Consider the following 24,148-nt stretch of genomic DNA (forward strand, 5'->3'; position numbering starts at 1 on the left):
CATGCATTTTTGTGCTGCTTGTGTTCTGCGGTGGTAATTTTATCTTCTTTTCCCCTTTCTAGTTAGTCTAGTTAGTCTTATAGCCAGCTTCAGACTTCCCGTCGGGTGTCTTCGGAGAGGGGGATGGGAATGGTCCACAGGCTGGTGTGCTGTCCAGGCGATCTTTCTGCCTCTTGCCCTTTATCTTAGTGCCTCACCATTTCCAGCGGTCTCTGTACAGATAAGACTCGGTGTTAGCCCTCCCGTCAGATTCATGGCTCTCCTGATGAGGATGTTTCTAATCTCAGGCTAAAAGGTTTTACCTCTTCTCTCTGCCTTCATCCAAGATGCTTTACTGAAGTACTGGCTGATCTTCATTGTCTGATTGTAAGCAGACACTTTAGAAATTCAAGCATTTTTATTAATGGTTACTTCATGACTTTAATCGCTTTTTAAATAACTCACTTTTACTCATCATTTGATGTATTTGGCTTATTATTCATGTTTTATTATTAATAGAACTTAGAGGAGAAATGCTTCTATAAAAGCTTGTTTGAAGTATAGAAGCCAAATGTCTATTAATTTACTATTTTTTCCACACTTTGGGTTGTCGGTATATATGTGTATGTGTTGTGACACACACATACACACTAAATTTGCTTCATTTTTTTTCTTTTTCATTTTTTTTAAAGATTTATTTATTTTAGAGAGCGAGCGTGAGTTAGTGGAGGGGCAGAGGGAGAGAGAGAATCTCAAGCAGACTGCGCTCAGCACACAGCCCGACATGTGGCTTGGATCTGACGACCCTGAGATCATGACCTGAGCTGAAATCAAGAGCCAGATGCCCAACCAACCGAGCCCCTCAGGCATCCCATAAATTGGTTTCATCTTCGGTTGGTAGTGTTTGGAATTTCCCTTGGAGCTATGGATTGAGGATGTCACTGGTTAAATATTATTGTAGAGCAATTTTAGCAAAGCCAGACAGACCAATTAAAAAAATCAGTTTCAGGAAAATGAAATTTACCAGCTATAAATATGTGTACATTGGTACAGCCTTTCTGGAGAGCAATTTAGTAATACTTATCAGGAGCCTCAAAAATGTATGCATACTTTTGACCCAGCAATTTCATCACGCGACTTTGAGGAATCTGTCACAGGACAGGAGTCTGATACGTGCAGATATCCCCGTCCATCTGCGGAGCTCCTGGCCTTGTTGTTCATACTTTCCATGCTTTGGAAACAACTCAGAGGTTCGGCAACAGAGGATCCGCCTAATTATAGCCCTCCCCATAGGTGGGATTACTACACAGCATTTACAGATCCTGAGGTTTTGAAATAGTTAATGACCTGGGAAATGTTTATGATATACTGCTAGAAATGTTTTTGAAGACTTAGAAGATGTTTATACATCCATACACAAAGACAGTTCTATGAAGAGCAAGACCGATAACATTCTGCGTTAACAACAGTCATTTCTAAATAGTAGTATTTTTGAGGACTTAATTTCCTCTTAATGTATTTCTGTATTTCCTCTGTTCTCTATGCTCAAAATATTTCTGTAATTGGAAAGAAACAAACTCTCTGAAGAAATGTTCACGTGAGCGATTCGGTCCAACAGAAATGTAACGTGAGCCACAAATGTACTTTAAATTAGCCATGCTAAGAAAGGCAAAACAAAATTAATATATTTTGATAACCCGAAATATCAAAACATTATCATTTCAATGTGTGATCATTATGAAAAACTTAAAGATATTTGTGTTAATTTTTCATAAGTCTTTGAGAGGCAGTATGTATGGATAACACTTCTCCACTCAGACTGGCCACTCTTCCACCGCTCAGTCGTCATGGACGGTTAAGGACCTCTGTGTTGGACAGAGCAGCCGTCAGATGTTCTGATTTTGTGCTCCCAAGATCATTTACGTGAGTGAAAGGTTCTTACTGTTCAGAGATTAAAGTATGATCTGAACTCAGTAAATTTTCTCTAACTTAGCCAGGTGTAGACATATCCCATGCTACTAGATTTTAATTACTCTTTGTTTGTTTGTTTTAAATCTTATAGAGAATACCAGAAATGTCAGGTCCTCAGAGGTCAACTCAGATCTGGTTGTAGTCTTGGGCCTGCTGTCAGGTATGCTAAAGACAGGAAGCAGACAGACAGCTTCTGCCTCCTGCCTTTGTGCCTTCACTTCCCTGATAAACCCATAGAGGAATAGACTATAGGTAAGAAACACCACCTGTAGAAACCCAGAATCACATTTAACTGGCTGTGTGACTGAGCTTCAGTGTTTCCCATCTGTAAAATGGGCACACTCCTGCTCACCTTATAGTGTTACAGATGAGCTCATGGACATTAAGCACTTGACACAGTATTGTTCACATGGCAAGTACTTTGGTATGAGCGATGTTACTATAGTGTCCTTGACCCAGCCTCTGGCTTGCTGAGAGAGCATGACTTTTGTGCATGTCTGCATCTGCTCATTGGACGCCCTAATCAGAATTTGAAGGATTTGTGGAAAGAAAGCATTTTCATGACCTCCATGCTGTTGGTTCCCACCATACGCCAAGGCCCCGAGCTTGAGCAGGCTGGACGCAGCGGCTTTATTCTGGGACTGGCTTGTGATGTGCGTGTCACACCCCCGACCTCCGGACGAGTGGAGAAGCAGTCTTTCTGCAGCCCATGTTCACTGCTTGTCCTGACCAGAATCTGCAGGGTAGAAAATATCATGAGATGTGTGCCCGGACCTCTCCTTGCTGTCCAAGATGACCCTGACAGATGGGCCAAGGTCGTGTTTCCTCAAATGCAATCTAGTGGCCCGATTTTCTCACACTCCCTCCCTTAACCTCTTTCCACACTGTTATCTGTTCTTCCCCAAACCCAGCTCCTTACTGTTTGTGGAGTTCTGAGCCTCAGCTCAGTCCCATTAGCTTTGAAGTGGTAGAGGCACAAGAGAGGGCCCACCCTAGAGCAGAGACCACTCAAATTTGGCCCCATGGCTCTCTGAGCACAGTGCACAGCAGAAAATACATCTTACCCAGCGTGGGTGCATGTGCAGGTGCCTGGACATACACAGACACGTCCATCTGTGTATATACCTCTCCCTGTATATGCAAGTCTTTTCTTTAAAACAATTTGTTTTTTGTGGGTTTTTTTTAGGATTTGTTTTATTTATTTGAGAGAGAGACAGTGAGAGAGAGCATGAGCGGGTAGAAGGTCAGAGGGAGAAGCAGACTCCCCATGGAGCTGGGAGCCCGATACGGAACTCGATCCCAGGACTCCGGGGTCATGACCCGAGCTGAAGGCAGTTACTTAACGAGCTGAGCCACACAGGTGCCCCTAAAACAATTTGTTTTAAGTAGGTTCCACACCCAGCATGGAGCCCCCCTCGGGGCCTGAACTCACAGCCATGATCAAGAGTCAGATGCTCAACCGACTGAGCCCCCCCGGGCACCCTAACACAGAATTTCTGTGAAACTCTTGCTGCTACTATTACAGGTTATTCGGATATTTACTGTAATGTTCTCTTCCATTTTTTAAAAGCTCACTGGGCTATTTCACTGTGCGGATCCTGACTTGAATTTTGAAAACACTGAATTAGCACACTGAGCTGTGTTCCCTGTGTGTAGTGTTTATGGGCTTTACCCCCCGCCCCCATTGGAGGGATATTTTGTATTTATTTGTTCTCAGATGTCTTTATTATTTACTTCGACAAGAAGGCTTTGTTCCCTATTCCCTCTTGCGCCAGGGCTTGTCTTTACAACACTTAGGGGCTGTTTAGACCAAGCCGATTCCCAGGTTCCGAGCCTGCCACTTGAAAGAGAAGAGGAGAGGTTGCTCCCTGCGAGGCTCCAGGAGGCGACTTCAGAAGCCTGAGCCTGCGAGTTCTGACATTTAGCATGGGTTTTCACATTCCATTTGAGGAGATCTGAGGAATTCTGAACTGATGTTGAATTCCTTGTTTGCTTATTTATTTTTTAGCTTTTAGGAGCGCCAGCCTTTCCTGGGTACCCGGAAAAAGCTCGTGATTGACAGTTTGCTTCTCCCCTACGCTTCCTAAATCCAGAGTTTTTCTTACAGTTCCATTTCCTTAACGTGTTGCCTTGGGATTTCCTTCTGTCCCGTTAAATTTAATTTGTCTTAAACTTACCCAGATCTCCCCCATCCCGAGCCAAACCGTTGTCTGGATTCAGCTCGGGAGAGCTGGTTGGTGGTCTAGTTGTACATTCTCTTCGTTTGCCTCACTCTCCACTCTGGCTGTTCATTCTCGTCTTCCTTTTGGGCGGTGGGGGGCTTCTGAGTGCCCCCCCACACCTGCACTGGCTCCGTCCCATCACTGAGTCAGCAGGCAACTGCTCCTTCCAGACCCGATGTTTCCCTCCGAGTACACCCCCCACCCCCACCCCCACCCTCCAGCTCTCTACTCCTCTCCCCTGAGGGGGTAGTGCCGGGCCACCTCCTCCTGCCTCTGAATATGGCCTCCGCACGCGGTGCTTTGTGCTGCTTCTTGGGGGCCCCGCGTTTACCACCTTCGTGGTCCCGCCTCCTTCCCTGGCACTTGTCTTTGTCTGAGGGACATCTCAGTTTAGAACTCCCGAGGTGGCATTCCCGGAGCAGCGACAGGTGAGGACCAGCCTGTTCTGTTACTGGGTTTGTTCCCAGCAGCTCCTTGGGGAGGCACGGTGGGGGAGGGGACTGGCCCAGGAGGCCGCAGTCTCTGTCCCGACAGTAGTGGCGCTCTGCGGACCTGGCTGTCCGCTTGCTGCTTCCTCTACTCACTTGTTCTCTGACCTCTCAATTAGAAGCTCTCCTCCGCTTCAGTTTCAGAGAGAAACTAAGAGGAGCCATCTGCCTTTGCTTGCTGGACTCATTAACTTAAAGAAATGTATCCTGTTTACATTTCTGGCCGCATTTCTTTTATTTGGATGGTGGCCAAAGGCAAACAACTTGGCCCTCGTGGGCTTAAAAAAAATAATGTAAGAAAAAGAGCTTTCCAAGTAGATACGCTGTTATCTGATTGGGGAACGTTCTAAACCTTAACATGTCCTTAATGTCACTGTTTCATTCTGTAGAAAAAGCTAATTTGATCTAGCATTTTCGATCTATCTCAGCTTTAGTATTTACTGTGGGAAGATTTTAGTAAGGAATGACTGAAAAGATTTGGTTTGATTAGGGGCTAAACAAACAACATTTATTTTGAAATGAGATAACAGGATTTGCAAGTTTTGGTGTCCATCCAGTAAAACTGAAAAGCCCCCAAATCTACATCCCCAGCAGACAGGGAACCTATTCTTTGACTAGAAGTTTAAATTGCTGGATTTATAAGTTGTCTTAAAAATGTGCTCTTTGAACAGTCTAAAGTGTTACATAGTATCGAGATGAAGTCACAAACTGCCAAAGCCCTTAACTGTTCATATTTGTGTAACTGAATAAGGCGGGTAGTTCTCAAAAAATTAATACTTCCGTAACATCGTTACTGAAAGAAGAGCTCTCCTTAAAGCCATTATTGAGACAAGCAAATTGTCTTCTGCCTTCATTTTCTCTCCTTTTCTTCTGAGTGCATATGGATTTTCTGGACTCTGTGTTTCAGGAAATAGGTCTTTCATTACAAAAGAATGAGGCGAGGTGTTTTATTTTTGTCATATGCCTGCTGTATAGCAGTATCTTTCTTTTAAGACATCAGCAGCTCTACAATGATGGTGAACCCGGGTAGCTATCAGTTCTGCCAAAGTATAGTAAATAGAGCATTTCCAACTATTTTATGCTCTCTAAAAAGCAAGAAAAAGACTCCAATTTTAGGCAGATGTCCCAAAGTAGAAACCTCTCCTTTATCTTGATTTTGGATGTTCAGAACAAAGTTGGCAGAGAGTATTTTTTTACTAGGATAAATTTAAAAGGGCAAGAGGGACCTCTTTTTTCTTGATGCTTTTTTCCCCTCCAAATGAAGAGACTAAAATATAGAAAACAGTCCATAGTTAACTGGTATAATCCAAAGTTCATCAGTTTTGTCAATTTCCCTGGATTTTTAAAAAGAGAAATAAGGAGCCTTTTCTTCGTGTTTGGGAGCAGTTAATTTGGACCAATTCCAAGCTTGCCTGGGTGGCAGTGTGTGCAGTGGGAACACAGGCTGCTTTTGGATAGACCAGGGTTTTCTAAGCCAAACCTGTATTCACCCCAATAATTAGGGAAGGCCTGGTCTGTGCAGTGTTGAAAACAGGCTTGGAAATGATCACTCAGTCTTCTAACTCCGTTTTGATTCCCTGCCTTCAGCTCTGACATATAAAAACGAAACTCCCTAGGGAGCAGAGGTTCAATTTCTCTTGTGAGCTCCTTGTGAGGCTGAACTTTTTTCATGTGTGAAAAGAGCACTGAAAAGATACCTGGTGTGTCAGACTGAATTTGCTGGGTGTGACTTGTGTGGGCTGGGCGGTCAGGAATGGTAGGTGGGCTGGTTACCTGACTGGGGGCTGGGGCCGGGGGTCATGGGGTGTGGAAATTCTGACCCAGCTCCTTCGCTGAACAAGGTGCCTCATGTGCCAGGACACTGGAGAGCTTTGTCTGATTTGCACAAAGCTGCAGTGACCCTGGATGTAACCCTGTACTAGACCCTGTACTAGAAATCTCACTGGAGAGATCTCATCTACCTTCTCTGTACACAGATATCTTTTTGTCGTGCAGCACGTGGAGAATATGAAACACCTTTGTTTTTTTAGGTTCCTGAAGCTTTCCGATATTGTCCTTTTGGGCAGACGGGAGTTTGGTGTGAAGTTGTCAGAGGAAGTGGGGAGATGGGAAGGACCCAGAGGCAGGAGAGCTGAGGATTTAGTCAAGTCCTGTTCCCCCCACAGGGTGGGCTCTAATCCACTCTTACCACTTGCTGACACTAACCTGCACTTTGAAAGCTCCCTTCAAGACCCATCTGTCTCCCTTTTCCTGCTGGCCCCTAGTAAACCTTCCCTTTCCACACCACGAAATTGGAGCATTTATTGTCACGGCTGCTGGTTAACTTCATAAAAAGCTTTTATTTTGAAATAATTAGTTCTCAGGAACTCACAAAGATAACAGGGAGAGGTATCACACAGTTTCCCCCAGTGGTTACATTTTCTAGAACTGCAGTGCAAACTTACCACCAGGAAATGGACGCTGGTGCTGTGTGTGTGTGTGTGTGTGTGTGTGTGTGTGTGTGTGTGTGTGTAAGATTCTGTGACGTGCTCTCCCACGTGAGGGTCTGTGTAACCAACACAGCTCAGCTCCATCACCTCCAAGATCCTCACCTGCCCTCCTGCTTCCCTGGTCATCCCTAGTCCCCGGCAGCTGCTAATTTGTGTCCTGTCTTTATAACTTTGTCACTTCAGGAATATTATAGAAACAGCCACATAGTATGTGACCTCTCAGGACTGCCTTTTTCTACTCTGCATCATGTTGAGATCCACCTGGGTTGTCTCATGATGCAAGTGTTTGTTCCCTTCTACTGCCGAGTCCTATTCCGTAGTGTGGAGGCCCGCACGGTGTGCAACCGTTTCTCCGTTGAGGGACTTCGGGGTTGTTAGAAATAAAGCTGCTCTGGACATTCTTGCACATATTTTTGTGAGGACCTAAATTCCCGCTTCTCTGGGTTCAACGCCTAGGAGTGAGATTGCTGGATTGAATGAGAGGTATGTGTTTAATTGTTGAAGAAACTGGAAAACTGGCTTCCAGAGCGGCTGTGCCATCTTGCCCCCACCCCCAACCAGCACATGAGACAGCAAGCACCTCTGTGTCCTCACCCCATTTGCTGTCCTTGCTGGGTTTGTTTTAGCTGTTTTAATGGTGGATGGCAGTACCTTGCCGAGGTCCCACCTGCTTCGCCCTCACTTGCTCACTTGCTGTGTGTGTGTGTGTGTGCTCTCTGGTGAAACATCTCTTCATACCTTCTGCCCATTTTCTGACTGGATTGTTTTTCTAGCTGTTGAGTTTTTGTCTGTGTTTTTGTTTTTGTTTTTTCTAGCTGTTGAGTTTTGAGTGCTCTTTATATATTCTAGATAGGAGTCCTTTGTTAGAGAAGTGGTGGGTAAATATCACCTCCCAGCCCAGAGAGCCTCTGTTCAGCCTCTTTTTTTCTTGTTGTTGTTGTTGTTCTTCTTCTTCAGCCTCTTACGAGAGTCTTTTGCAGAACAGAGTTTTGATTTTGATGAAATCCAGTTTATGGGTATCTTTCTTTTATGAATCATGCATTTAGGACAATGCTGTAGATACTGAACATTTTCTCCTCCACTCTAGTTTTATGTTTTGAGTTAATTCTATATAAGATCTAACTTTTGGGGTAAGGCTCCTTTTTCAGTTGCCTGTGGTTGTCCAGTGGCTACAGTATCATTTGTTCAAACGATTGTTCTTCCTCGGTGTAATTGCTTTTGGATTCTTACAAAAATCAGCAGGCCATACTTGTGTGGGAGCATCTTTGGGTTCTCACCGGTGTTCAGTTGACCTATGTCACTGAATCCACACAGTGTTGATTATTGTAGCTGTATAGGAAGTGTTGAGTGATTCCTTTCACTTAGTTTTCTAAATTGTTTTGGCTAATCTAGCACCTTTCCATAAATTTCAAAACTAAAACACGCACACACACAACACACACCATATCCACATCCGTACCTGTAAAAGGTTTTGCTGTGATTTTATAGACCTCATGTTAGACTTGTGTACCAGTTTAGAGAGCATTGATTCATTACTGTTCTAAAGCTTCCAATCCAAGAACATGGTATGTTCCTCCATTTAGTAGGTTTAGTTGGATTTCTTTCATCAACATTTTGTTTTCAGCATACAAGTCCTATTCATGTTTTATAAGATTTATATTTTCCTAGTAATTGCTAATAATACTGCCTTTTAGATTTCCGTTTCCACATGCTCACTTCTAGTAAACAGTTGACTTCTGGGGATTGATTTTTACATCCAGGGACCTTGCTGAATGAGTTCACTTGAATTCTAGGAGGCTTTTTTGGTAGGTTCCTTGGAATTTTCTACAAAGACTACCATTTCATTTCATCTGAAAGGAGGCTTGGTTTTATTTTCACTCTCTCTCTGGTCTTTCCACCTTATATATCTTGTCTTTACCTTGCCGTACTGACAAGAACTACCATTACCATGTCAATTGGTGCTGCTTAGAATGGCCAGCCTTGTCTTGCTCCCGGTTTCCGAGGAAAGGATTTAGATGTAGGTTTTTGTCAGTGTTCATGAAGTTTTGGGAAGTTCTCCTCTATTTCTAGTTTTCTGGGCATTTTTATCATGAATGAGTGTTAATATTGTTGAATTCCTAGGTCTTTCTGTCTAGCTAGATTCTGAGTTTCTGGAGATCAGACTCTGCTTCGTAAGCATTTTGCTTGCCCGCAGTGCTAGCTTGTGCTTTTCCCAGAGTAAGCATTGAATGCATGTTTGTGGATCAGTACAGATGGACCTGGTTACCAGCGGCAGATGTGGGTGAGCCCTAAGGAAGAAACTCACAGGAACGCCTCTCACCAGCAGTCCTGATCTGCCAGGCCTGGAGGAGAGATCCTACCTATTCTTTTTGGTCCCCGTTACATTCAACTTGGTGGTTCCAGGCAGAAACAGAGGTCTTAGGCACCAAACTGATGCAGCAGGAGAGATAGTAAGAAGGCAGAACTGAGGAGTCCACTCTGACCCAAGTGTTGGAAGTGAAACTTTTTAGGGTAGCTGCCAACTAAAAACCACTGAGTTGTACACTTTAAATGGGGGAATTGTATGTTGTATGACTTATATCCAATAAAGCTCTTTTTTTTTTTTTTTTTTTTTTTTTTTAAAGCAAGTGCCAAGTGGGCAGTGAGCATCCTGGGGTTCTCTGTGCCAGGGGGTGAGTTACTGTTCCCAGTTGTTCGGGGTCCCACCAGACCACTCTGAGCCCGGGAAGGCTTTTCCAGACAGGCTCCCTGCTGCTCTTGGCCCAACACAGTATCCACTGGGTTCCCTCGAACTCAGAAACTGGCTTATTACTACAGTACTGCTCATTCAGAAGCCCTAGCCTAAGAATGAACTGGACCTTATTCCCGGGGGGCCTGTCCCCTGCGGCCCGGACGCCTCTGCTTCTGTACTTAAGGCGGTTCTCCATCCCCTCGGCCCCAACTGCCAAGGGTCAGAAAGGGGCTGGAAAATACCTATCTTTTAACAGTGAGGAACTAAGGAAATGATGAAAACAGTGGGCGCCTGGGTGGCTCAGTTGGTGGAGCATCTGCCTTCTGCTTGGGTCATGATCCCAAGGTCCTGGGGTTGAGTCTGCTCAGCAGGGAGTCGTCTTCTCTCTCTTGCTCTGCAGCTCCCCTCAACTCCTGCTCTCTCATTCATGTTCTCTCTCAAAACAAATAAAAGTCTTAATAATGAAAACAGTTTCTCCTCATCACTAGCCGTGGTGGCATTAAAACGAGGATCTGCCCCCCCCACCCTAGCTCCTATATTAGTGCCAGGGGCAGGCCGCTTGGCTCGTGGTCCATTTCGGTTTTGTCCTGTCTCCCGACTGCTGGCCACTCTTGAAGCTGAAAGAGGCATTGTGTCCCCCTGGTATTGAGGAGCGAACCAAGGGACAGGTCCTTGTGGGGGCCTGGGAGTTTCCTACTTGAGGACAGTCAATGCCCGGGCGTAGGCTCTCTGTAGTGCTCTCGTCACAGTTAAACCCTTTCTGTGTCTTTCCTCTTGCAGGGCTCACGCGTTCTTGTCGATGCACGAGACAAGCTTGGCATTCCATGGCAGTATTCGGAGAATGAGAAGCACGGCATGTTCCTCCTGGCCTTTGAGAACAAAGCGGGGCTGCCCGTGGAGCCCGCCACCTTCCAGCTGTACGTCCCGGCGCTCAGCGCTCTCTGGAGGGACTCCGGCATCAGGGAGGCTTTCAGCCGGAGGAGCGAGTTCCAGCTGGTGAGTGCACAGGCCTCCAGGCGGCATGGTCGCATGGTCGCGTTGTACGCGGCTGCTTGGACCTTCAGCAGAAGTTCCTTGAAGACCGTCGAGGTCCCGGCATACATTTTCCCGACCTTAGTCACCACACTCCTTAGTCTCCAGCCCGTGACCATCCTCCATCTTTTCTTGGTTTCTGTGACCTCGACACCTAGAGAGCACTGGTCACTTACTTTGTGGAGTGTCTGTTTGGGTTTGTCTAGTATTTCCTCATCATTAGGATGAGATGATGCATTTTTGGGCAAGAAAACCGCAGAAGGGATGATGTGTGCCCTCAGAGCGTCCTTTCAGGGGTTCGGCTCCCAGTGACGTGAGCCTGCAGCGCTCTGGGAAGGCCGTGCTTGCCAGGGTGTCTGCTGGAAAGTTCCTGTCACTCTTATTACCATTAAATATTGGGCGACAATGCAGATACCCTGTTTCTCTCAAGCTTACGCCCACTCATTTTACTGGCAGATCTTACAGGTGACATTCTTAGAACGCTTTCTCCTCTTCGCAGTCTTTTTTGAGTTTACTTTAAAAATTAAGGGGGAAGAGTCAAAAGAACAAGAGGGTGATTGTCACGGAAAGGAAACCTTAATCTTCTAAAGGGCAGGAGCAACAGAAACAACCAGGGAATACAATACCTTGCTGTGAACTTGGGGTCGAAGTCTTTCTCCCTGTCAACTGGCATGTTCTGGGAGAGAAGGCGGAAATCGCTACCACCAATCGAGAATTTACCAAAGAAGCAAGTGCAAACATCCAGAGCCAGTTATTTACAATTCGTGTTGAAGAAGCGTTCGGCCTGGGAGGGTGGTACGCTGGGGCAGTTTTGCCAGACTTCTGTCTGCTTGTTCCATTGCATGCAGTGTCCTCAAGCTGGAAGGGACCTCCCGGCCATTGCATGCAGTGTCCTCGAGCTGGAAGGGACCTCCCAGCTGCGTAGGTCAAGGTCTCGTGTGGGTACAGACAGGGAAGTAAGCCGGAGAGGCTATGGTTTGCTGCAGGCCGTGTCTTCTTAGTTACCGCCATAAGGAACTCGGGCCTCAGAAGCCAGCCTGCTTGTTCCTCCGTTCATTCATTCATCCAACATTTATGGAGCACCTTCTGTGTGCTGGACACTGCAGTGTGCTGGGTTACAGCCGTGATAAGACCAACCATGAGCCTGTCCCCGAGATCTTTTAATCTAGACTTAACCTTGGCCTGGGGTTCAAGTAAAGCTGCCGGAAGGTGGGTATCGATCTTTCTGTTTCCATCTTGTGCCCCCCCCCCCCACCAGCCGGTCTTTCAGAAGACTCGGTACCTGGGAAGCGCATGGTTCCAGGGAGCTGTGTGTCCTTCAGGACTGTCCTAAAGCGGGGGCCACAGTGACCATGGGTTTGGTTCACTGGGTAGCAGGTACATGTGTGTGTGTTACTCTCATACTTTGTGCTTTTCTGTATGCTTTATTTTAAAAAATTAGAGCCTTTTCTTAAAATAACCCTTCCTAGTCCTCACAGCCGAGGCGTGGGGTTACTGCCAGCCGTGAGGGGTGTGAACGTTGTCATACAGCACAATCAGCCCTCTCTCCCCCATCTGCAGTGCACCCCTGGCCTTTCCTCTCTGTGGATCTTCCACTTTGTGTCAGAACCTTTCTAGTGTGACGCTTCATCAGCTTGTTTTTGCTTTTTGTCTCCTCCCCGGGTGACAAGCCTTTGACGGTCTCTCAGTGGAGAAATCCAGTAGCTTTGAGAATTGCTGTCAGCCAGGTGTTAGGTTTTTTTTTCCTGTTCCCTCTGCCCTCTTGGTTTTACTGGCTGTTCCAGGCAGAGGCAGAAACTAAAAGGGGAAGAAGAAAGGCCAAGTCTGATGACAGCCTTGTGAGGGCCCTTTCTCCTTGGTGGTGGGTAGGGTGGGTGTGCAGGGCGGGGACTTCTCCCGCTCCGGAGAGGACACGGCTGTGCCCTTCTGTGTGTTCGTGGATGTCGACTGCCATTCAGACACAGAATTCAGTACAGCCCCACAGCTCAGGAAAAAGAAAGGAAGAGAACCCGTACCACGTTGGACCTTAGCTTTCGAATAAATAAGACATAGCGAGACGCTAAACCAAGAAGTTTTTCTCATAGGCGCAATGAATATAAATATTGTCTACTTCTATGACCTTTTTCTAATAAAAGAAAATTTTGGGTTTTTAAATGTGTCTTGCAAATTACGAACTAATTAATCTGCTTGTAATACCAGATAGGGATATTATTTCCACAGTTTGTCTGCTTTCTATTATACCTTTGAATTTAGGGTCTCGTTCATCAGAACGGTACGGCATTTGTGTGCCTGCTGTCTTCGGGGCGTAACTCCTGCAGCGACAGGGCCCATGGGCTCGCACGTCATCATCCTCCTCGCTGGTCTGCGGCTGGCGTGCTTTCCCCCTTTCTGCGTGCCGGGTCCTGTGCCGAAGGCGAGTCCCATTCAATCTGAAAGCAGGTGTGCAAACAAGTGATAGCAGTAAAATGCTACAAGCAATATACTTGAGGAATATAGAGTCTACATTAGGGAGTCTACAAAGGGAGAAGGGCAATTCTAATGTGGCAGGTAGTGGTCAGGGGGGAGGTTTTCTCAAGGAGATTTATAAAGATGAGATAGAGTGAACCACTGGGGACGTTGGCAGTGAGATAGGAGAGGGGGCGCTGCGGACGATGGGCGGGGCCACGAGGGCAGCAGGAAGCTGCTCTGGGCCTTCCATAGCTCTGCCCCCTTCTCTGGGCTCGGGCCATCTGGGTCTGGCTTCCCTGCTAGCTTTACCGCTACCAGGCGGGGTGGGGGCTGGTCTTTTGCACACCTCTTTGTTCTATAGTTAATTTTCCTCTTCACCTTCACCGTTGGACTCCCCCAGTGCCCCAGACATACCGGGTGAGCAGTGAGGGAAATCACGGGGTGCTGATCTCCCTGAACGGATGGATCCGGTCGTGGCTTCTCACAGCATGCTCTCCAGAGTGTGGCCGACCTGCTGCGTTTAGGGCTTGGTGGGGCTCCAGGTCCGGTGTGTCTTCTGCTGGTGCCTCCTATTGGAGTCCTCACGTGCCTTCCCGTGGCATTTGTGCAGAGCTGGGGCCACCGCTCAGGAGGTGTGCCTCACACACAGGACAGGCCACGTGGATTGTAACTCACTTCTCACAGTCGTTCAGCGCGTATTTCCAAGTGGTGGGGCCTTGTGCCTTCCTGAGACTGCCTTCCTTCTCTGGCTTTGGAAGATGGGACTCAAGGCTCAGTTCAGAGGAGCAAGTTTATGTGGACGGCACGGGGTTTCTTGATTTCTGGGAATCAGGCGATTGTGCTTATGACACAGAATGATTTTTGTTTCCTGTCACATTGCAAGGAGCTGAGTCCCCGTAACCTTCCTGGAGGTTGCTCGGAAAGGTTGGGGTTCAGGCTGCTTTAGATGTGGCAGACGGTGTTCATCATGGTTCTGTGTGTGGATGCTGCCTCCTTAGAAGACACTGAGTGTGATGTTTTCAGAGTGAAAGTGACCCTGTGGCTTAGGGAATAGCACGCTGGCTCTGAAAGATGCCCTGGGACTGCCGGCCCGGTGCCTGGCATGAGGTCCCCGTGCGCCAGACTCGGTTTGGTGGTGCCTGGGGCTTCAGAATTACTCTGAGTTGATCGCACAGCTCTGCCAGGCACGGTCTGCGGGGGCTTCGCCTGGCCACCTGCTCCTCCTGTCCCTCACCCCTGGGATGTGGGCTTCTTGAGGGCTTAGGAACAGGGTTTACAAGTTCTTAGGCTTGGAATGCCTCTTCCCTAAAGCTCCGGGGTAAAGTAGTGCCCCAGATTCTCCTTCACATTCCTGAAACAAACATCAGTTACATCATTTGAGGAAAGAATGAACCGGTCCCTTTTCAAAAGGCTGGATGCCGCAGGTTCACGTTCCTCAGCTCTGTTAGTGAGCTTCTGGGACTCGAGAGGGCGAGAGTGAAGATAAAGCGATTTGTAGCTACAGTCACTTTCCGTGGCTTTCCCTGAGTGCACAGGAGTCAGAGGGTCTGCTCCCCAGCAGCCCAGTTACCTGCAGCCAGGCCTGTCCTTCTAGGGACAGATGTCCTCCGTGGTGGCCTGGCTGGTGCTCTCGGCCACGCAGGCAGCACTCCCTGGAAGCTGGTGGGTTAGGAGTAAGACTTGAGGTCGCAGCGTGCCTGGCAGGTGACAGGTTATGTCTGCAGGCTGTCTGGGGAGAACGCAGGCGTTTTCCACTGTGTCTGGCTGGGTCTCTGCCCGCCCAAGTGCCGCCCGGGCACCTGCCGCGCCCTGGACTCCTTCATCCCCATCTTCTCTCTGCTCTCAGGATACCCTGTGGTCGTGATTTTTTTTTAATGCTGTCATCGGAGGTTTTAGACGAGAGGGAGACAAGAAAACCCCCAGCAGTGCAGTGAGCATTTGCCTGTAGCTTGCGATGTTTCCTGTAGTGCAATTTGGGGCATTTTAGACTATCTTTCTGCTTTCAGACGATGCTGGTGCTCCTGGGTGTCTGCTGCTCCTGCGACATTTGGTGGCATGTGGCAGAAAACCCCACATGGGAGGGACTGGTTTTTTTCCCCTTCTCTGGTGAAGAAGTTCCGGGACAGCCAGTCCAGGGATGGGAGGGCGGGCCTCTGTCCAGGCCCTTCCCGTCCTGTCGTGGGGCTCCTTTCCCTGGCTTACGCCCCAGCCAGAGGACAGGAGTGGGTGTGGAGGAGCGGCCGGCCTCTTCCTTATAGGGCAACTTCCTAGGAGTCTCGCCAGGCGCATCGTCGTCAATCTCATCTTGGAGCTGAGTCCTCTGGCCACACCTGCAGGGGCGGCTGCTGCCTGTGGGCCCTCCCAGCCTGGTATTCCTGAGCCAGAAGCACAGAACCCCAGGCCGGGCTGGCAGCCAGCAGCCTCTGCCCAGTCCCTTTGGGACCTTTCTGCCTCTGAGTTGATTGGGGGTAGGGGTTAGTGCTCCGTATGGAGCCCCAGGGAGGGGGGAGTTGGGTCTCTAAATTACTGGAACTCTCCTTTGTTGAGTAAGGAGCCAGTCATAAGAGCACATAACAACACTGAAGTATCCTGTACGGACTAATGCAGACACCTCACAACTGTGCTTGCCATCCTGTGTGTCCTTCTGAATTCTGTGGAATTCATTCCTGCTGCAAATATTTGTGGAGCAGCCGCCCTGTGTCCTGGGGAAAAAGCAGCAAACAAACAACGCAAGGAGCTGACTTTCTGATAAGAGGAGCCAGTCGCTAAACCAGCAGGCATGTGTTGCGTGTGTTAGAGGAAAGCATCAGGGAGCTGGGAGAGTGTGGGGAGGGGGAGCATGCTTGGATAAACAGGGTGATCACAGGATGGGGGTTCTGTGCTCCCTGCCGTCACGGTAATTGTGTTGAGTGTATGGCCCCCGAGCCAGGCTGCATATTCTACTATGCATGGTCTGGTGCAGCCTTGGGACTCTGTTCTGAGTCTTGCTCTTAAAATGACTGGACACGTCTGCCCCAACCCCTCCACCTCCCCACAGGCTATTGACCAGTGCTGAGAACCTGGGTGCTCAGCACAAGCCCACAGTGGAAGTGATGTGCAGAGCACGGCAGAGACACCCGGGCCACTTTGTTGAAGACTCTGTGTCTGTACTGGGAGCCCAGACTCCTGTAGCTTCCCCCAAGTGGCACTTGAGAACCCTGAAGGAGGTGGGAGAGCAGGACTTGTAGGTGTCAGGGGAAGGGGGAAAGTGTCCTAGCTGGGAGAGTGACCAGTGCAAAGGCCCTGAGGTGGGGTCAAGCCTGTGTTCCAGAGCCCAGTGAGCAGGTAGAGTAAGAGGGGACAGGTTCCCAGGAGCAGAGCGATATCTTTGGTTTGATTTACATTTTAACACGATTGTTTTGGCCCCTATTTCGAGAATAGAAACAGGGAGGCCTGTTTGGAGGCTTTTACAGTAATCTAGGTGACAGAGTCGGGGTTCGGACCAGCATGATCATGGTAGAGGCAATGAGAAGTGGTCAGGTCTGTGTCATAGAACTAGAGGGGAATTTGGAGGTCCTCTGGTCTCATTGCCCATCCAGCTTAAGGATTCCCTCAGCATCAGCCCTGTGGCTCATACTGAGCCCAGTATTTTATTTTAGATGTTAAATTGAGGACACTGTTGGAAAGTCCGTTTCTCTTTGCAAGTTACTTCTGGGCCACCTGTGTGTCTGGAACGGCCTCTGGAGCCCACGGAAGTAAACCCGGCGTTCATGGTATCTGTGTCCAAACGCATCCTGCCGTGGCTGCCAGGGACGTGCATCAGGCTGCACGTCCCCATCTTTCTGTGGAGGTCAGTCACCCTTCATTTCCTCCAGGTGCCAAGAGTGAGGATCTAGGGCAGCAGAGGGCAGCTTAGAGACCTACACACCCCCAGGGAAAGCGTCAGCCCCTCCTGTGCTGCTGGGGGAGCAGCGGAGGTCACAGGTGTCCCATTAGCATGGAATTGGTCTTTAATTAGTGAACACTGAAGTCAGCAAAGAGCCCCTCTCATGCCGTGCAGCACAGGACTTCCCTGTCCCTCCGCCGTTCTGCGTTTTATCTCCAGCCATGCTAGTTTCATTCCTCTTAAATTTTTACCAACTGAAAAGTGGAACAACTTCATGATTATTAGGTTTTTTTCTTATGTGTATTAGCCATTTATAATTATTCTTTTGTGAGTTGCCGGTGGTACCCTTTACTTCCTTTCTTCTTTGGGGAACACGTTTCCATTGATTTATACTTGTCTGTTTCTAGGTGCCTGTTTTTGCCAGACCTTTTTCTTTAACTTCTTAATTTTGATTAATTAGTGATAAATTAACTTCTTAATTTAACTTCTTGATTTTGAGGTAATCATAAATTCGTGGAAGGTTGCAAAGATAGTACAGAGAGGTCCCTGCGTCCTTGGCCTGTTTTCCCCATGGGTAGATCTCACGGTCTCCAATATAATAAGGAAACCATGAAATCGACAGAGGTGCAGTGTGTGTGCATGTGTGCGCGTGCGCGGTTCTGTGTCGCAGGTGACCGCCCCTGGAGTCAGGACACAGAACGAAGTGCTCCCTCACCGCAGAGATCTCCCTCGTGCTGCTCCTTTTGTAGTCACACAGCTCCTTTCCTCCCCCACTGCGGCCCCTGGCAACCGCTGATTTGTTCTCATCCCTACAGCTGATCAGGTTGTATGAATGCCGTCCTACAACGTGGGACCTTTTGAGGCTGACCTCTGTCTCGGCGTAATGCCCTTGAGATGCAGCATGTCCGTTGTGTGCCTCTTTATTCCTGGGGAGCCCCTCCTGTGTGGGGGCGTCACCGTGACTACAGACGCGGCAAGGGTGCAGGTGCGGACTCCTACGGATGGAGGGACAGAGAAGCCATCATCTTTATCTCAGAAGAGCAGCTCAGAAGTGTTAGAAATTCATGGATAACTTCAGGAGAAAGTGGAGTTCTGTTTCAGGTACTAGGAGACTAGAGGTTAGTTTCACTTTGGTACCGTGTGTGTGCATATGTGTGTGCGCATTTAACCTTTCAAACTGAGGTAACTTTCATAGTGTGATTCGTAGTGGGAAATGCAACCTTCTTAAAACTAACTGTTCATGTCAGAAGGGCTTGAAATCCTCTAACCAAATCCTCCTGTTTGTTCCTGAGATGGGTCGAGGCCTGGGAGTTGAAGCATTTTGGCTGCAGGGACACAGCTAGTGAAGGGCCTGGCAGAACTACAGTGCACAGAACCCCGAGTAGCTCCAGCCTTTGACGGCTGGTCCGGGTCCTAATCCCGGTGCCGGGCGGGGGGTGCGGCGCCACACCGAGCTTTCCTCCTGGTGGCTCTTGCCTGAGGACACAGAAGCAGGAAACAGACTTGTGCTATTCTTGGATCAGGGGCTGGTGAGAAACTTACATGTTCTTGCTCATGATGTTGGCTTTTCCCTTTCATTTCATTAATCATGAATAGTATTATATACTTACAGACCTCTAAAATCTGCTCCTTTAGGGGGAAAAAACATGAAGTGTTAAGCATTTTAACGCAGATCCCTGTGGATAATGTTGCTGTCAAGCCCTGCCTCTGGAGGATTTGTAAGCTGGTGCCTTCATGGTCCGGGTGGAAATGTGATACGTGCAGGCCGACCTCGTTCCTTTGCGCTTTGCAGGTCGAGTGTTCTTTACAAATTAAAGGGTTATGGAAATAGCGGGAGCCCCAGAAGTGGAGCCTGCAGGCAGGGCTGAACTGCGGCCCTTGAGAGAATGAGGACCTGCTGCTTACGGAGGAACCGAGAGTGTGGTTTCTCGAGATGGCGTTGGCTCCCGATGAAGATGCTCTGAGGGTTGTTGAAATGACACCAGAGGATTTAGAATATTGCATAAACAGAGTTAGTAAGGCAGCGGAAGAGTTGGAGTAGATCGACTCCAGTTTTGAAAGTCCCTTGGGTAAAATGCTATCCAACAGCATCACGCGCATCAGGAAAACCCCTCGTGAAAGGAAGAGCCCATCAGTGCAGGAAACATCATTGCTGTCTTATTTTGAGAACTTGGCACGGCCATCCCAACCTTCAGCAGCCGCCACCTGATCAGTCTGCAGCCGTTGACGACAAGGCAAGACTAGGACTCCCTAAAGATTAGGACTCCCTGAAAGCTCGGGATGGTTAGCGTCTCGTAGCCATCAAGCATTTCTTTTTTTTTTTTTTTTAAAGATTTTATTTATTTATTTGACAGACAGAGATCACAAGTAGGCAGAGAAGCAGGCAGAGAGAGGAGGATGTAGGCTCCCTGCTGAGCAGAGAGCCCGATGCGGGGCTCGATCCCAGAACCCTGGGATCATGACCTGAGCCAAGGGCAGAGGCTTTAACCCACTGAGCCACCCAGGCGCCCCCAAGCATTTCTTTCTTAAGGCAGTTCTAGACATAATGCCCCCACACACTTAACAGACTACGGCGTAGCTTAAACTTAGTTTCTGTGTGTAGTGGGAAACCAAAAAATTCATTTGACCGGCTTTATTCTGCTGTGCGCTTTACTGCAGTGGTCTGGAACCGAACCTGCGTCATCTCTGACGTGTGACAGTGGTTGGAGTTAATAATGGAGTATTTTGTGTGATAACAAGGCCAGAAACCCCAAGAGAAGAGAATAATGGATTTGACTGAGTTAACATTTTTCGCTTCTGTATGGCAAACATCAGCACAAAGAAAGTTAAGGGGGAAATGACAAATTGGGAAAAAATCGCAACATGTAACAAAGGTGTTTTTTAATATGTTGAGAGCATACGAAATAATTCCAACACGAGCTCTTACGAGCCAGTATGTGAAGACTGCAGAAGTCAAACCCGCCATCCTCACTGCTCACCTTGCAAGTGCAAATACAAAGTAACCTTTCTTTTTAAGAGTATTTTAGAGAGCGAGCGAGCACGCGTGCAGGGGAAGGGCAGAGGGAGTGAGAAAATCTCCAGCAGACTCCTCGCTGAGAGAGGAGCCTGATGCGGGGCTCGATCTCACAACCCTGAGGTGATGACCTGAGTCGAAACCAAGAGTCAGCCGCTTCACCAACCTCCCGGGCACCCCATGAAGTAACTTTTTGTCAGTCAGACTGGTCGTGGTGGTGCAGAATTCGCTGACTGAGGTCCTGGGAAATAGGTACTGTCATCCGTAGGTGGCAGGAGAGTGAAGTGGTTCAGTTTGTCGGTGCGTGTCAAAGCAGAGAGTGTTACTTCCTCTGGCAGTAATTCATCTTCCCAGGAATTTACTCTGAAGCAGTAACTGTGAGATTTCTGGCTCCTAATTACCGCAGACTTGTTATCCAGAGACTTCTGCCGAAGATAACTGAAAATGCTCCATGGAATGTTGAAAACAACTTTATGAAAGCCTCTAAGTGCCGAGAAGATGGTAAAGAGTCACCAGGCCAACCCGAGAGTGTGAGACCTGCAGAGGGGAGCTGAGCCTTGGCGGCCGCTTCCCTGAGATATCCAGTGATCTAAGCCATGAACCTGAAACTGCGCTGTTCCATAGACTTTTCAGAGTTCAAAAGGAGGTAGAGGCTTAAGATTGCCGGAGTTGAGGAATCTGATAGGAAATCCCCCTGCAGTGAGCAGGGACCTCGGGGCGTAGGAGGGGGATGAACCAAAGTAAACCCCCAGAATGGGGAGAGTGGAGAGCACTGCCTGACTGCTGAACCGGGGCAGGGAGGGGGAAGAGATGAAACCGTCCCGGCAGGCTCCCTTGAGGACGTGGTCCTCGGCTCTGTAAGGCAGTCCAAGGAACCCCCCAGCGCTCTGAGTTTAGTTTAAAGTGATACCATATAGGGTAGTGTGGCTGAGTACCTGGTAGAAGCAGACAGAAACCTCTCTGGGAAAGACACTTTCGTCCTAAACCGTGGATATTCCCCAGAAATGTTTTTAAGGATAGGGGTTGAGGGGAGCATCCTTAGAGATAGCCATAATCACAAGGAAACAAGGCACAGTGCCTAGAACCAGAAGAAAGGACAGCAGAAGTGTTTAGACATTGGGCTTACCAGACACAGACTTTAAAACAACTATACTTGGGCCGCCTGGGACTCCATCGGTGAAGCATCTGGCTCTTGGTCTAAGCTCAGGTCTTGATCTCAGGATTTGAGTGCTAGTCCTGTGTTGTACTCCGTGCTGGGCACGGGCCTACTTAAAAAAAAAATAAATAAAGTAAAACAATGATACTTAATGTGTTCAGGAAAATAAAAGTTAGAAAATTTCTCCAGGAAAAAACCTGGGAACTATCAAAAATGACTTAACATTTTTTTTTTTTAAAAGATTTATTTATTTATTTATTTATTTTGACAGATCACAAGCAGGCAGAGAGGCAGGCAGAGAGAGAGAGAGAGAGGGAAGCAGGCTCCCTGCTGAGCAGCGAGCCCGATGTGGGGCTCGATCCCAGGACCCTGAGACCATGACCTGAGCTGAAAGCAGAGGCTTTAACCCACTGAGCCACCCAGGCGCCCGACTTAACATATTTTAAAAGAACTTCTAGAATTGGCAAATACAAACACCAAAATTAAAACTCAGTGGATGTGTTAGGCAGTAGTTTGAGTCCAATAAAAAGGAATATTAATAAAGTAGAAGAAATACAGGAAGCAAATTTCAAGAACGTAGAACAGAAAGACGAAGAAGGAAAATAAGAAAGCTCAGTTGAGAGGCACAGAGCCTGGCGCAAAAAGGTCTAACCTACTTTTCAGCAAGAGTTACAGAAAGAAGGCTGGAGCAAAGGCGCTACCTGAAGAGCTAATGGCTGGTAAAACATCAGAGCACGGTGAAGAATCCTAATAAGTCTCAAGCAAGATTAATTTAAAAAAAATAAATAAAACCCCTAGAACTACACCTATCACAACAGAACTGTAGAAGCCAAAGACAGGAAAATCTTAAAAGCAGCTACAGAAAATGGTAGAGATGAATTTTCAAGGAGGGACAGTTTGGCAGTTTGCTTCCCAAGAGCTACAACAGAAACCATAAAGAGTGAATGATGTTATAGGCAGTGGTGTGTTTGAGAGAGTGTAACCACGAACCTAGAATTCTGCAAAATGCAGGTAGAACAGAGACCTTTTCAAACAGAGAAGGAGATTATTATCTGCTATACCTAAGACTTCACTTCAGGCCAAAGGCAAGGGATTCCAGATGGAGGGTTTGAAACATAAGAAAGAATGAAGATTAATTTATCTGTTGTTTCTTCCTTTGTTGGTCATGCTTTTGGTGTCAAATAAGAAATCGTGACCAAACGCAGAATTAGGAAGATTTATCCCTATGTACTCTCACATTTTGACTGTTGATCCATTTTTTAGTTAATTTTTGTATATGGAGTGAGGTAGGGATCCACGTTCGTTCTCTTGCACATTGATGTCCAGTGGTCCCTGTCGAACATCTGCCCTTTCCCCGTCGAGTGGTCTTAGCCCCCTGGACAAAAATCAGTTGGGTTTATTTTCTAGTCTTTTGGTCTGTATGTTTATCCTAGGCCAGTAACATACTATTTTGATTACTGTAGCTTTGTAGTAAGTTTGAAATCAGGAAGTGTAAGTCTTCCAGCTTTCTTTTCTTTTTCTCATTGTGGTCTTGACTTGCTCTCCCCTGAGTACTAATATGTCAAGCTACTTTTAAAGAAAAATAAAGTAGGAGGGACTTGCTCTTCATAAAGGTCAGCAAACTACGGCCCGCAGGCTGACTTGCATGGCATGCTTTTGTTCAGGACCCCCCCCCCCCAGCTAAGAATGTTTTTTACATTTTTTGAAGCTTAGAGAAAAAGAAGAATATGCAGTAAGATGACTATATGTGGTTCACAGAGCCTAAAATATTTACCATCTGGACCTTTACAGAAAAAAAAAAAAAGTTTGCTAATCCTTTCTCTAATAAATCTGACACTGCGATTTGTATTTAAAAAAAAAAAAAAGGGGGGGACTCCTGGGTGGCTCAGTTGGTTGGGCAGCTGCCTTCAGCTCAGGTCATGATCCCAGGGTCCTGGGATCGAGTCCCACATCGGGCTCCTTGCTTGGCGGGGAGCCTGCTTCTCCCTCTGCCTCTGCCTGACACTTTGTCTGCCTCTGCTCCCATGTGCTCTCTCTCTCTCTCTAATGGATAAATAAAATCTTAAAAAAAAAAAAAAAAAAGTTAATAACCAGTACAGTGGGGAATTGGTGCAGCAGAATTAGAGAAGTAAATTGGCGGAACTTTGTGGAGAACAGTGAAATTGGACCCTGTGTATACACACCCCATTTCACATGGATTAAAGTCCTAAATCTGAAAAACAAAACGATGTATTTTTTAGGAGGTAGTATAGAACCGTCTGTATGATCTTGGTACAGGGAAGAATTTAAGTGATTAAAAGTGCAAATGCAGAGGGTGCTTTGGGTTGCCCAGTTTTTCAAGTGTCCGACTCTTGATTTCTGCTCAGGTCGTGATCCTCAATGTCGTGAGATCCAGCCGGGGTCAGGCTCCATGCTGAGCCAGGGAGCCTGCTCGAGATTAACTCCTCCTCTTTCTGCCCTGCCTGCCCCCACTCACAGGCGTGCTCTCTCTCCTTTTTTTTTTTTTAAAAAAAAAGTGCAAATAAATGCAAAAGAAAAGGTTAATTGACTAAGATCAAGTTAAGAACTACAGTTCATCCAGAGACCCCACCAGCTGCGGGAGCGGAGAACGAGTTCATCATCTGTAACTGACAAAGGAAAAGTGTCCAGAATGTTTAAAGAACTTCCACAAATCCACAAGAAATAGACAGTTCTGTAGAAAAATGGGTTAAAGGCTTAATGGACATTTTCAAAACAATGAAATGATATTAATAA

The 24,148-nt window shown here is 47.4% G+C and overlaps 1 protein-coding gene across 3 annotated transcripts in view; it reads left to right on the forward strand.

Annotated features, from left to right (window-relative positions):
* Positions 1–24,148, forward strand: part of LOC111146098 (G protein subunit alpha 12) — a 99,747-nt gene that overhangs the window by 32,706 nt on the left and 42,893 nt on the right. For 2 of the 3 annotated variants that reach the window (XM_022501481.1, XM_022501480.1), the window contains exon 2: positions 10,661–10,876. In XM_022501481.1, coding sequence (XP_022357189.1) covers positions 10,661–10,876 — 216 coding nt within the window. Of the gene's footprint in view, positions 1–9,186; positions 9,202–10,660; positions 10,877–24,148 lie in introns of those variants that run through there. The other variant, XM_022501483.1, reaches the window with a different exon arrangement.

The sequence above is a fragment of the Enhydra lutris genome, unplaced genomic scaffold, assembly GCF_002288905.1.
Source record: "Enhydra lutris kenyoni isolate GAN:26980312 unplaced genomic scaffold, ASM228890v2 scaffoldscaffold13, whole genome shotgun sequence".
Lineage (NCBI taxonomy): Eukaryota > Metazoa > Chordata > Mammalia > Carnivora > Mustelidae > Enhydra > Enhydra lutris.